The sequence below is a fragment of the Epinephelus moara genome, chromosome 14, assembly GCF_006386435.1.
Source record: "Epinephelus moara isolate mb chromosome 14, YSFRI_EMoa_1.0, whole genome shotgun sequence".
In the NCBI taxonomy this organism is placed as follows: domain Eukaryota; kingdom Metazoa; phylum Chordata; class Actinopteri; order Perciformes; family Serranidae; genus Epinephelus; species Epinephelus moara.
The window spans coordinates 4,347,407-4,361,275 of NC_065519.1; the positions used below are offsets into that span (position 1 = coordinate 4,347,407).

Here is a 13,869-nt window from a genome sequence, read left to right on the forward strand (position 1 = left end):
GGTTGTTTAGTGGACTAACTTTGCACTTGAAGGTTGCCCGTTCACTTACGTTTTAACAGGTCTGACGCTACTATGCGCCCCGGCTGTATCTAGGCTAACGGCTAACATGCTAACTATTATTTTGATGTCACTAGTCACTTGAAACAAATTTAGGACGATAGGAGACAGGTTGAAATAAACCGAAATTTCCCTTTAAGTATGGCAATAATATCATATCATATATCATAATATATATATTAGTACATAAAAGTGTCACAGATCTCAGCCGCTAACTTGATGAGTACAATGTTCTTCTTATTATTATTTTTTTATTTTCATTATTTTATTATTTTTGTACTTTGGGAAATATGACATATAGCAGAAAAGATCATATAAGGCCCAAGAATTTAAGGTTCAGTGTGTAAGCTTTAAGGAGCTTTAGTGACATCCAGTGGTGAGGACTGCACATTGCAACCTGCTGAAACTTCGCTTTGTTGGAAATCCTTCAATGTTCATCAGTCAGGAGGTTTTTTCTGGGTGCCAAACTGTCTGTAAAGGTCTCTCCCCTCCAAAACAAACAGACCAGGTGGTTTAAACCAGTAAAAACACGTTTCACATTACAAATAACTGTTTCTCAGATGCTGTTAGGTGATCAGGCTGCTAGCCCAGCCAACTTTAATAACTTAGGATCTAGATGTTTGGGAGTTTCATTATCTAAAGCGGTCTCTTCCTCCCCAAAACAAACAGGCCCAAAAATTTTTTTAAAAAATGTGTTTTTCCGTTGCTGCTTGTCACAGAGGGGCTGCTAACTACAGTGGCCGAGGTAGGTGCCCTGTCTAGAGCCAGTGTTTGGTTTGTCCGTTCTGGGATGCTGTAGAAACATGGTGGTGTAATATCCGTAGGCGAGGACCTGCTTCCTGTGTAGATATGAACAGCTCATTGTAAGGTAATGAAAAGATAACAATTCTTATTTTCAGGTGATTTTACACTAAAGAAAATATCATATCAGATTCCATTTCCACCAACATATCCCCCTAAATCCTACACACTGGACCTTAACATAGGAAATAGTAAGGGAGAAAGAATCCTTTAAGGTTAACAAATAAGTAAGGAGTATAATAAAGTGTTTTAAAAGCTCAGCTTGTTTGATCTAAATCTGATCACAGTCAGGTTTAAATGTAAGTCCCTCTTCGTTTAAAGGAAGATTTCTCTCGAGGTGTCTCCATACTGACCCTGGAGCTTTGAATAAAAACCATCTCATAACAGGAAGCACGGTGCGAAAACATTTAAATGAGTCCGACTTCAGAGAAAAGTGTCTGAAATAAAAACAGAGAAAGGACAGGAAGATGAGGAAGATGAGATATGAAGGAAGGAGATTTTCCCCCTGTGGCCCTCTGCAGAGGAAGGAGGAGGTCATTCAGGGTTGAGAGCTTAATCCTCCAGCCCTGCACATTCCTTCGTGGTGTTGGTGTTTTGTTGAGGTTCAGCACACAGCAAGACTCACGCTGCTCATTATTATGTCACATCTGCAGCTGCTGTCAGTAGCAGAACAGAGTGTCTGATTCACGTGTCTGTAAATCTACACCCAAAAAAACTCCTGGCTGCAGCCAAACTGGCTGCAAACCTCCATCGACTCTGTGTGACCAACCTGACTTCAGAGATCTGCTTTGGTGTGACGTTCAGGGGCAGTCAGACACAAAGGATCAGTTATGGTGGCAAACAAAAAAAAGGAAATAAAGGTACAAAGACAGACAGCAGTTGTAAAATGTAAAGTCCTACCTGTGGATGGCAGCTCCACAGACGGAGGAGACGGAGGCGTAGATCCCCGTCCCGAACACCGACACCCTCCACTGGGTGCAGTCTGGAGGACACAAAACCACCACTCTGTCCTCCATCAGGTCAACTCCACGGGTCACACAGGTCACAGGGTACGGCACTGATCAACAACACACATCAAGGTTCATCATAAGGCAGCAATAAAAGGGTTAAAATACACAAAACAATAAAATATCTACTTTATTCTTTGAGTGTTTAGTTTCTTTCTGATTTTACAGTACTTTTGTTTTTACGTTTGTATGTCACTAAACTGCTAATCTAATCACTGCCCGGGCTATGTTCAGATGCAACATTTCTTTCAGGTGACAAAACACGTCATTCACTTTGCAGTGAGGTTGTTGGGGAGGATGGCGGGTGTACAGAGTGTAGGACCTTGACACCAGAGCTTTGGGTTCGTGTCAAGACTCCTGTCTTAGATTTAATCAACAATCAGTACTTAAAGTTAGGGAAAGATCATGATTTTAGTTGAAGTTCATTTAAAGGGTGATAACAAAAACATGCTGTAGTCACTACGAGTGGATTCTGTATTGCAAGATTGCCTATTCTGGTGGACAGCGGTGAACAATTTGCTGATATGTTCAGTATAAAAAATGGAAATATTTCGGCTTTACGTTTCCCTCAAAATAATTTACAGTTTCAAATTAGCGGTGGCGCCCCCACTGGTGAACATAAATGGAGGCCGATATTACTGTCTTTAAGAGGCTGTGGCCTGCTCATTTATTTAAGCTAGCAGGAAGGTAGTGATATCTTGTGAAACTAGACAACCTAAAGCATCCATTGGTGCCAAGCATTTCGGGATAGCTTGTCAGAAAAGGGCTAAATAATGCCCCAGAATTAGACTAAACTTTGGCGAGGGAACACCTGGCATGGCCATTTTCAAAGAGGTTCCTTGAACTCTCACCTCAAAATATCTGTATGAAAATGGGTTCTATGGGTACCAACGAGTCTCCCCTAAACTTGAGAGGGCTTGTTCCGAATAAATGTTTTGGTCCTTAGAGTCAATGTCTGTTTATGGACAAGTACAACTAGCCTTTTCAACCCAGTTTCACTCTGAAGTCGTTGAAAACTGGCACTTGGTCAGTGACTGCTCGCGTCAGACGCAGATGAAAAAAGCTGTCTTTCACTGGTGTTCACTTCCTGTATGATTGTAAAGCCAAACCCTGTTCTTTTTTCCTAAACCCAACTATCGTCACATGTCCACGTTTGAACATGGACTTTCCACGTCCACATATGACGTCCACGGTACCCTGGGTGTGTTGGTTGTTGATGTTCTGGGACGCCGTGTCAACTTCAGCCTGTTACATGTTTTGTCTGTTTTTAAAATTCAATTCTGTTTTCATAGGAAATGTACAGTTTGCTCACTGTCTCTTTCAAAATAAAAGCACTACGTTAGTATAGCGCTGCGAATTGACATTTTTTTCCTTCAACAATCGCACGTGGTTGGATTTAGTAAAAAAACAAAAAACAAACAACGACTTCAGAGTGAAACCAAGTTGGCAAATCAGTTATATAAACGTACCTTCTAGGAGACAAGGCTGCTGAAATCACTATTTGCTTTACAGTACAACACATTTATGCATTTGAGTGAATTCTAAGTGTAAAATATAAGCTCTACTTATAAATGCAAAAATAGTTTCCAATATTTCCCAATGCATGAAAATCTTAACTTACTACTGAGTGTGTTTTATAGAGGGATCAGTGAATGAGTGAATTAAAGAAGCAGCATCGTCTTGTTTTAATGACATAAACCTAAATAGATAAGTAAATAAATTACAAAAGAAACTGAATAACAGAAAAACAAAAGCATGTTATTGTCATGATATTAATGTTTTCAGCTGTCAATCATAAGTATATAGATTAGGCTAAATGATGCACAGAATGCCTCTGAAAAGAATAAAAGTGACTCAAAAACTGGGAGAAACCAACTGGCTTTACGACAGAGGAATAGAGGTTTACTGTTTCATAACACTATTCATGAGAGCGAGTTGGTAATTCATTCAGAATAATAAATCTGCTCTTTGAAGGGACTGACTCAGGATAAAAGGAGCTTTTCATCTGTTTCATCTATTAGAGAGAAACAGAGTTTAGATTTCAGACATTTTTATGATTCAGGCTCAAAACAAACACGGACGTTAAAAAAAGTACCGAGGATCAACAACAAGTCATACGGAGAGGTTTAAAGTTACCTCTGCCTGTCCAGAGACAGAAAGACACTGTTTCTGAACAACACACAGGATTAATTCATCAAAGTGAAGAAGAAGAAGAAGAAGAAGAAGATACAAAGCTCCTCTATTGACGGATCAGATTTAAGGGTTAGAGACAAAGATGAAGACATAAATCTTTATGAAAACAAATGTATAATTTCATCAGTAATTTCACTGTAGGTTTTATAAAACAAACAGGAGGAAACAGTGACTTTGTTGGGGACTCTTTTCATCCATCCATCCATTTTCATCCACTTATCCGGGCCGGGTCGCGGGAGCAGCAGGCAAAGTACTCCAGATGCCCCTCTCCTGAGCAACACTTTCAAGCTCCTCCTGTGAGATCCCGAGGCGTTCCCAGGCCAGATGAAATATATAATCCCTCCAGCATGTTCTTGGTCTACCTCGGGGCCTCCTACCAGTGGGACGTCACCACCTCAACTGAGCCCTTTTGACACAAAGGAGCAGCAGTTGTACTCCGAGATCCCGCTGGATTTCCAAGCTCCTCACCCGATCTATACAGCTGAGACCAGCCATCCTTCAGAAGAAACTCATTTTGTCTGCGTGTGTTCGCAATGTCATTGTTTCAGTCACTACCCAGAGCTCATGACCATAGGTGAGGGTTGGGACATAGATGGACCAGTAAATTGAAAGCTTCGCCTTCTGGCTCAGCTCCCTCTTCACCTCGAAAGTTCGGCGCAGCACCCGCATCACTACAGACACTGCACCAAACCGCCGATCCATCTCACGCTCCATTCTACCCTCACTCATGAACATGAACTCCTTTGTGGACTATTTTCAGTGGTAGATTAATTCACATTTGGTGCTCTTATGAGTATTTGTGGCAGCAGGACGGTGTGTGTGTGATTGCGTCAAAATAAACTACAGTGTGTGAGTTCGTGGTGATGAAGGAACATGTCATCCAGTGACACATCGTGGCTCACTGATGTGTTTGATACCACAATGGAGAAAGAAGATCTATCAGGCTGTAGACACATACCCTGGTGAGACCATCCTGATGGCGTCAGCTCAAGATTATGTTTCGTTCTTTGTATAAATCTGGACTCAATGCCACACAAAAGTCTTTCTAGAGATTAAAATGCAAGCAGGGCCAATCAGGGATTTGCACCGAAGTTGAAAGCTTGCAGAACAGTAATGGTGGCTCCCGAAGCAACAAGCTATGACTCTAACGTCAGTTAACACAGCACAGTGAAGTTACTGCAGAGACAGAGTCAATTAAATAGGAACATGTTTCGTGGAGGAAGATATTTTCGCTGTTGTTCTGACTGGATTTAGCAAAAACTTGATTTATCAACTAGCTCTGTTGGCGATGAAGAAGATACTCCCCGGTGTTTTGTGACGCAGACTGGCTGAAGGAGTTTGTCCCGCCCACTGAAAGTCTTCGAGGCGACATCGAGTCCAGACTGATATAGAGCGAAACAGAATGTTGAGCTCATGTCATCAGGACGGTCTTACAACGTTAGTCGATACACACACTGTACTTGTTTGGAGATGCATTCACTGTTGGGTTGAGTCTTTGTGGAAGACGAAAAATGTAGATAATTGCCATGACTACCCTGAGGCCCTGTCTACAAGTCTACATCAACAGTACATCAAACACCAGAGAAGAAGATTCTGAGCATATGCAGTGAGCTTATTTTCCTCTGACAATAATCAAACAACGCTAGCAATTATTTATACATATTTGACATGACGTAGCATCTTTCTGGTACGCAGTCCACGGTGCAAAATGTGACTTGTGTGTGGACGGATGTCGAGGTAAATTGCCATTGTTTTTGTTGTTTCCGGTGCATGCTCATTACACAATGCAACAACTGGCATGTGTGAATGAAGGAGGTGATGTCATCATTTCCTAAATGTTTAGTTTTACACGTCCACATGGAGACAAAGCAACTGGGATTTTTATACAATCTGCACCTTAGAAAGAGTTTTCAAAAATCTCCATTGTACACGACCACACAGATCAGGGCTGTCGTCAGGTATTTAACACCAACAGGAATCATTTTTAGTCTATAACTTCTGATGTGAAGCTATTACTGTCAACAGAAACAGACAGAGAGACAGACAGGAAACATTCAGGACTGACCACTGGACTCTGATCCAAACGTCGAGGACACCAAGAAGAGAAGGCCTGCAGAGAAAAAGAAAAATAGATTGATCACATCAACCCGTCATCAAATACACAAGAAACAAAGAAAGTTAAACCACAGACTGACATAATAAAAGAGAACAGAAGAAGAAGAAGAGCAGCGTACCTGTCAGAGGCAGCAGGACAGACAGCTGAGACATTTCTGCACCTGAAACACAGACTGACCTCAGATTACTGAGAATAAACATTATTAATGCTCACATGTGAACAGTCAGTAGAGATGTCTGTCTACATACTATACACTGTGAAGTCCAGTCAGTCGACTCTTCACACACAGTTATACATTAACCACTCCAGTAAACCAGTCACTAAGTCAGACTGGTCACTCAGTTAGTAAACCAGTTAATGAGTTATACACATGGTACAGGAATAAAGGGGAACACTTTACAATAAGGTACACAAGGAATGAGTAGTTCCCTCAGTCATTATCAATTAACTGATTATTAACTAATGATTAGCTGCTGTATGACATCTGATTGGGAGTCACTCAAGAACCGACCATTAACTAACGGTAAGTTGCTCATTGGTTCATCATTAGTTCTTTAGTAACCACTCGTTTTTTGTACCTTACTGTAAAGTGTGACAGAATAAAGTGTTGAAAAACCAGTCAGTAACCCAGGGAAACAAAGTTAGTAAATATTTAACAAAAAATCAGTCAACAAGTGCAGAATACGTAGACTAGTTAAGACAACAGTTAAACAGTCAGCAAGAAATTCTGGACCAATACCGATGTTTAAAATAGCAATTTGGCTGACGATGGTTTTTTTTGATTTGTTTGTTTTTATTCCACCTTTTGTTCCAGGGAAATAAAGAAATCTTCATTATATAAAAAAATAACTGAAGTGTTTTAAAGTCATTAACTCATGATTAATTCATTACACTGCATTTGAATGAGCACATATTCAATCATACACATATGTGAAATAACCTTTAATATAACCTTTTACATGAAAAACATTTTGAAAAACTGCTTTAAAAGTCTTTTTAAGATATATATATATATATCATAATTGAATCCATATAGCTGTATCTATTCAAGCTTCTTGCTTAAAGACTAAATTTTTCAAGGTTACATTTGAACACATTATAAAAAGCTTCAAAACATCATCCAATACTTCTACACTTTTTACTGAATAGAGCTTGAACACATCGATGCAACCTCCGTAAACTGTTAGCCCCATAGATGTAAAACAATATCCGATACCACGATGGCACCTATTCATTCAGGTGGAGTTGCTTGCCTGGAGCATACGCCGGGTTTACTTCTGCAGTATGCGGCTCACTAAACATACGCAGTCGTGTTTCTCCTGTGGCCCCGCCCACAAGTTCCCACTTGGCTCATAGACTTTACATTGTGATGACATCATCCATTTTTAAAAGTGTTATAAATATAAAACCGCCCTGGCTCCAAATTCATAACACAAAGAGTCATTATTGACCTCGTTTGCAGCTCGAGGTGTCAACAGTTTTACAGACGTCTCTTTCACAATGGTGGTCTATGGGGAAAAATATTTGTTTTACTGCTGCAGGGATTCTTCTCGCTGCAAAGCTGCAAGTGGCCACTGGGAGAAATTTGGAAGCTTGGGGGCTTGGACAGCTCTAAACAGCAAACAGCTAATGTTAACGAGCTCTCTTACTTGTGATGTCAACACAGACTTGTTGTTCACATCGTAGCATTATAACGGAAACAATAGATTGCCTCCTCTGCGTCAGTAGTGAGTTTACTGCATCCTTTTGCTTTTGACAGCGTCCTGGGGAAGATCTTTGTTCGTCCCAAACAAGTTTCATCAATGTCATCTTATTTGCCAATACGTCGATGGCCGTCAGAACAGACATCAGAAATTGGCGCATCCCTAATTAAAACCATCGATCAATTGCCAAGACACTGGATTAATGAACTTGCCTCTTACCGCACACCTGAGAAAGTATTATATAACGTAAAGGAAAAAAACTCAACCTTTCAGAAAATTTGGGGTCCCTCTATTAACATCCTGCTGTCTTTGGAGTTAACCAACCACAGGCATGTGACTCTCTCTGGACCGACCTTAACTTAAACTTTTATGCTGATTTTGTTACATAGTCTTTCATATTCATATAATGACAGACAATGGAGAACCCTACATGCGTTGAGGGGTTGATGTTGAACAACTTCTTGTTTTTCTTTCCCAACTTTGATAATTTATGATCCATTGGAAAGTTTATTAACAATTGTTTGTAGGTCAAATTGTCCCTTAGGTTTAGTTTTGGTACATCTTCTCCGTATATATATTTAAGGAACAGTATCCCTAATTGAATTTTTTTTCTTGGTTTTTGTTCTTTGCCTCTTTTCCAATGTTTTTGGATGAGTATCTTTGTCCTTTTATTTTTGCTTTTTAAAATAATATTTTGAAATGCACGAATGGAAACCTGACACATTTTTGGAACTGCTCCTGCGCTGTAATTTAGTTTGATTTAGAGTATCTGGTAATAAAAACAAATCTTTGCAAAGAAAAAAAAAATCAATCAATTGTAACCCAGTGATGTCACCAGTGAGCAGACACAGTCAGTCAGTTAGTAAATTAGCCAACAAACACGATTCAGGAATAATAAACCAATAACCAAACCAGTAAATCTCTCAACCAGAGGCCAAACCAGTCAGTCATAAGCTGTTTATCACTAAACTGCAGTGGTGGAAAGTAACTAAGTACATTTACTTGAGTATTGTACCTACGTTCAAATACAAGGTACATGTACTTTGAGTATTTCCATTTTCTGCTCCTTTCTCCTCCTCCTCCATCTCAGAGGTGAATACTGTACTTTTTACTGCACTACATTTGTCTGACAGCTTTAGTTACGTCCTGTCCAGTGAAAACCACGTATCTCCAGATGTGTTGAATGTTGGTGATAAACTGAAGGATGAAGTGTTCCTTTATGTGTTGACAAAATTCTCCTCTTTCTGAAGCTAAATAAACTCTTAAAGAATCCTCTCGGATCAGCTGGAAAAGTCGTTGTCACAAAGCTGAAAACAGGCTGTTTTTGAACTTTTTTGAAGATGCATGGGTCTCATTGTAGATTAAACTACCCAACAGTATATAAAGGCGTTAAAGTGAGCACAGCCTTAAACATCTACGGCAGTAAAATGACACACATGCACATTAACACAGCAATAATATTAATCTAAAAACATGAGATGAAATAGGAAAACGTTTAACTGCAACATACTGATTTTTACTTTAAATATTTTAACTACTTGCTGCTGATACATACTTTTACTCAAGTAAGGTTCTTGTACTGTATTTTTACTTGTAGTGGAGTATTTTCACAGTGTGGTATTAGTACTTTTACTTAAGCAAAGAATCTAAAAACTAATTAACAATTAAAGCAGTTAACATATTATTGGTCAGCCATTAAACCAATCAGTAAACAAGTGAAACAGCCAATCAGTAAACTAGCTGGCAGTAGGTACCAGTCTGCAAGTAAAGGCATCAGTAAACCAGGCAGTAACTAGTTAAAGAGGTCAGTCAACTTACTTAACCCGCCAGACACAAACTGTTGGTCACTAAACAGTCAGTAAACCAGTTAAAGTTATTCAGTAAACATATCAACCTGTCTGTAAAAAGTCAGCCAGTTTCTGAACCAGCTAACTGGTTTACTAGTCAATAAAAATATGCAAACAGCTTTTATCGGTCACTCAGTAAACCGATCAGCCACTTTAGTAAACCAATTACTGTTCAACCAGTCAGGCAGTAAAGTAGTTTGCAGTAGGAAAGAAAATCAGCAGTCGCCTTGATTGGTTTTAAATCAGCCAATCAATCCATCAGTAAACCAGACAGCTATTCATCCATTCATCCATTCATGCAATCAGTAAAGATCTCAGTGTAGAGAAAGCAGTAAACTCAGCCGTCTTACTGACTGTTTGTTCAGCAGTCGTCTCTCAGGAAAACTGTTCAGAGTTTATTCCCTGGATTCAGCAGGCGGTGAGCTGGTGATGCTGAGCTGGTGTTGATCACCCAGCAAGAGTGAGGCAGCCCTTTAAATAAGCTCTCTTACACACACACACACACACACACACACACACACACACACACACACACACACACACACACACACACACCTTACAGTTGGGAGGTGGGAGGGGCTTCACTGACAGGTCGACCTGAGAGAGACAGAGAGAGAACAGAAAAATGAAAAACCAACCACAGTTTGTGATGATTCAACAGTGAAGTCATGTTTACTGTTTACGTGTTTATCATTTAGTTTTTACCTTGGAAACAAACAAATTTAAACAAAACATTTACTGTCTGAACACCCGACACTGTAAAGCAGAACTTAAAGTTGCAAAAGCAGGAAACCTCATTTAAAATCCCTCTGACTTTTTTTTAACAAAACAAATAACAAAAGGAAGTTTAACTGCAAGCAGCGACTTCAGGATTTAAGCCAGCGTGAACCTTTAAAACTTGAAAGCTGATTAGGATCAAGACTTCTGACAGTTAACGACTTGTGCATTAAAAATAAAAATAACCAACTGGTTTTAAGACGATCAAATCTATACAATTTATACAATGACAAAAACAGGTTACCAGAATGGATGATATATTAATATACTTTATTTTGTTTATCTTACAGTTAATATTACTAATTATATCATGTGCATAGATGAATACCATTACAGTAAATATTTGGAATTCAACAACAACCCTCTTTTAATCTGTAATATTTTTGCACGAGTTGGGTGATTTGTTGTCCTCCAAATAGGCTGGTTGTCCTTTTCCTACAAAAGACAAATATACAGCTTGAATTTAAGGAGAACATTGATCATAAGGAATAAACCAAATATTCAGATATCTTGAGCTAAAGTTTAAGGGAACCCTTTGAAAATGGGCGTGTTCAAGCCAAAATTTAGCCAAAATTTTTTGGAGCATTATTTAGCTCCCTTTTCAACAAGCTATGCCGACATGGTTGGTACCGATGGATGCCTTAGGGGCGGTACACATGCCGCGTTTTTGTGCCTTTTCAATGTAGACGCGCGGCAGATGCACTTATACGCCAGAGCGAAGCCGTCATGGCGCGCACGCATTCCCAAGCACCTATTTTTCCCTGAGATAAACACAGTTCAAATTATTGAACGCAGCAGCATGCACCACACATCATGTGATGAGGGACAACCAATCACAGCCGACAGATATCTTTCCCTTCTTCTGTAAAGTATCAGTCTGTGGTAAATATGTTTGATCATGTTAGTGCAGGGCTACCCAGAGCTTTACATCTGTCCTACAGATGATAGGCCTACACAGTGGTGTAGTGGTAGTTGATGAGGTGGGTGTACTACTAGGTAGATAGGTAGGTTACCGATGAGAAAGTGGGCATACTCTCCTATATATTACAATGGCTGTTTTGCTGATAGGTGGGTATACTGTCACTGGATAGAAAAAGAAGTGGGTATACCCTATATACCTGAGTATACCCTCCATTACACCACTGGCCCTACACACTTATAAAAATCTCCTGGAAGAAGATCAGCTCTGCGCTCATTCAGGAAAATGGGCTATGGTACAGTGCTTGTTAAGGTTGCTTAGCAACCTCAGATGCAACCTGCCGCAGCGCTCTTGAAGGCTGGCACAAAAAAAGGCACAACAGTAGTGCCAAGCACCCGACCTTGCATTTTCCAGGCGGTTAAAGATGCAGCATGTGTACGGGCCCTTAGGTTGTCTAGTTTCACAAGATACCACTACTTTTACGCTAGCTTAAAAAAAGCACACCACAGCCTCTTAAACACAGTAATATCAGCCTACAGTTATTTTCGCCAGTGGGGGAGCCAGCAACTGTATCAGGGGAGGTCATGGCCCATCCTGTCCCCCTCCTGATGGGTCTACTAAAAGTGAAGAATTGACTCAACATTCAAGTATGAATATGAGTCATAGTCTGACTCGGTAATAATGAAGTTTAAGTTGGCAATGTCAGATTCGATGACTTCTTGAGTCCGTTAGCAACATAAATTAAAATCAACACTTAGAGAAATAGTTCACCCCAAAACATTACAAATTGTACATAGTACTCACCTCCCTAAGCTCTCTGTGGTCCCACAAACTTTTCTATCAAATGGCGTCAAGGAGAGTAGAGTACCTGAAAAATGAAATCAGTGCAAACAGATTTTGACAACAAATCTTTTTGAACAAAAGACAGAAAAACGGTTATAAAACATCCCAAGAAATTGCATTATCCAAGTGTCTTGTATCCACTCGAGGGCTCATGGGTGTCCAAAAATGATTGTTTTCACTAGACTATTGCAAAACAAAGTATTTCTGGATTGTCTTCCTCTGAAGGAATTTGTTGTGCGGAGTACACCCTCACACACACAGAACTTTTATAACCTTATTTGTTGTCTTTCATTCAGACTCCGTCAGAGTCTGTTTGCATCGATACCCAAGTCAGAGTTTAAAATTAAATCAACATTCAAGTTAGTTTGTGTTTGGTAATTTTTAAAAACAGGACCAACTTTTATTAGATTGGATTATTGACGATGATAACCTAGAAGTGAATCTGAGAACAGGCCTGGAAATGTAAACAGGGTGCTGCGTTGCTGTGAGGCATGAGAGAGACTTAGCTCTGTAAACGTGACTCTATTGAAGGGAAGGGGTCAACAAAGCATGTGGAGGGTATGAGATGACAGTGACATATTTGTCACATATATCATCTGCTGTCACTGAATCCTTGCGTTGTTTTGTTGTCATGATGTCAGCGAAGCCTGAGGGTTGATCTGGAGGTCAAAACGAACCTCACATTGTTACAGTCCCTAAAGAAACTGCGTATCTCCCATGTTGTGTTTCTCTGAAAGAAGTCAGTGATCAAAGTGACGAAATCGCTTCCTGAGGAGGGTTTTTTGTTGTTTTGTTGACAAAGATAAAAATTTGAGACTTGAGCTCTGTTAGTGAGAAAAAAGATGAAGAGCAGAGAATTGTGACAGTTAATATTCTTCTTGGCTGTTTGCTGGTTCTGGTGTTGAGTTCTACGTTATTGGTGACGTTTTTTCCATCAGTGTGAAGGTGTTCTGATTCAGTTAAAGTGACTGGACCGTGGGAACTGGACTCAGCCAGAGACGTACCTTGGCACCAACTATGGTGGTGATTTTTTTATGGAAAGAATCTCTAAGCGCTGCCAAGGTGTGGAGAGGGTCCATGATCAATAGGAATGCATCTCCGCTTTTTGGCAGATGATGTGATCTTGTTCATGTATCAGGACAAGACAGAACGTTAGATCAATAGGCACGTTGGTGCAGATCAGTTGCCTTGGCAGTGTGTCTGGGATCACCCTTGGGCCCAATTTATACTTTACGAATCCAAGTCAGGTTCCCTGATATCAGACAGAATTGTCAACTTGTTACACTTTGTTTCGATCTTCAGGCTGACATTGTGTCCACTCTGTTTTACGCTGAGGAGGGGGATTTGATTCTCCCGAAGTAATCCCTTCAGAACAACGTATCTGCATCATTTTAACTTCACACTGATGCAGAGGTATGCCAGGGGTGGAGCAAAGTAAAAACTATGATGTCAGGAGACCTCAGGAGATAGCTATCCCCTCGGTTGATCTGTAGGACTTTGGATCCGCTGCTCTGAGTACTGAGAAATCTATAGCTGCGTTTCAACCACTTTCAGTATAGTACCTTTGGAACCAACAGTAACCCTTCAGACATGGTACCTAGACCCT

General features: G+C 40.1%; 1 protein-coding gene across 2 annotated transcripts in view; it reads right to left on the minus strand.

The window, feature by feature from the left end:
- The window catches only part of coch (coagulation factor C homolog, cochlin (Limulus polyphemus)), a 24,265-nt gene extending 14,085 nt beyond the window's left edge, over positions 1-10,180 (minus strand). Inside the window, exons 1-4 of one of the 2 annotated variants that reach the window (XM_050062295.1) lie at positions 10,075-10,180; positions 6,293-6,334; positions 6,124-6,168; positions 1,759-1,915 (exon numbers count right to left, since the gene is read on the minus strand). In XM_050062295.1, the coding sequence (XP_049918252.1) occupies positions 1,759-1,915; positions 6,124-6,168; positions 6,293-6,326 (236 nt within the window). In that variant the 5' untranslated portion in view covers positions 6,327-6,334; positions 10,075-10,180. Of the gene's footprint in view, positions 1-1,758; positions 1,916-6,123; positions 6,169-6,292; positions 6,414-10,074 lie in introns of those variants that run through there. The other variant, XM_050062294.1, reaches the window with a different exon arrangement.
- Positions 10,181-13,869: the final 3,689 nt, after the last annotated feature.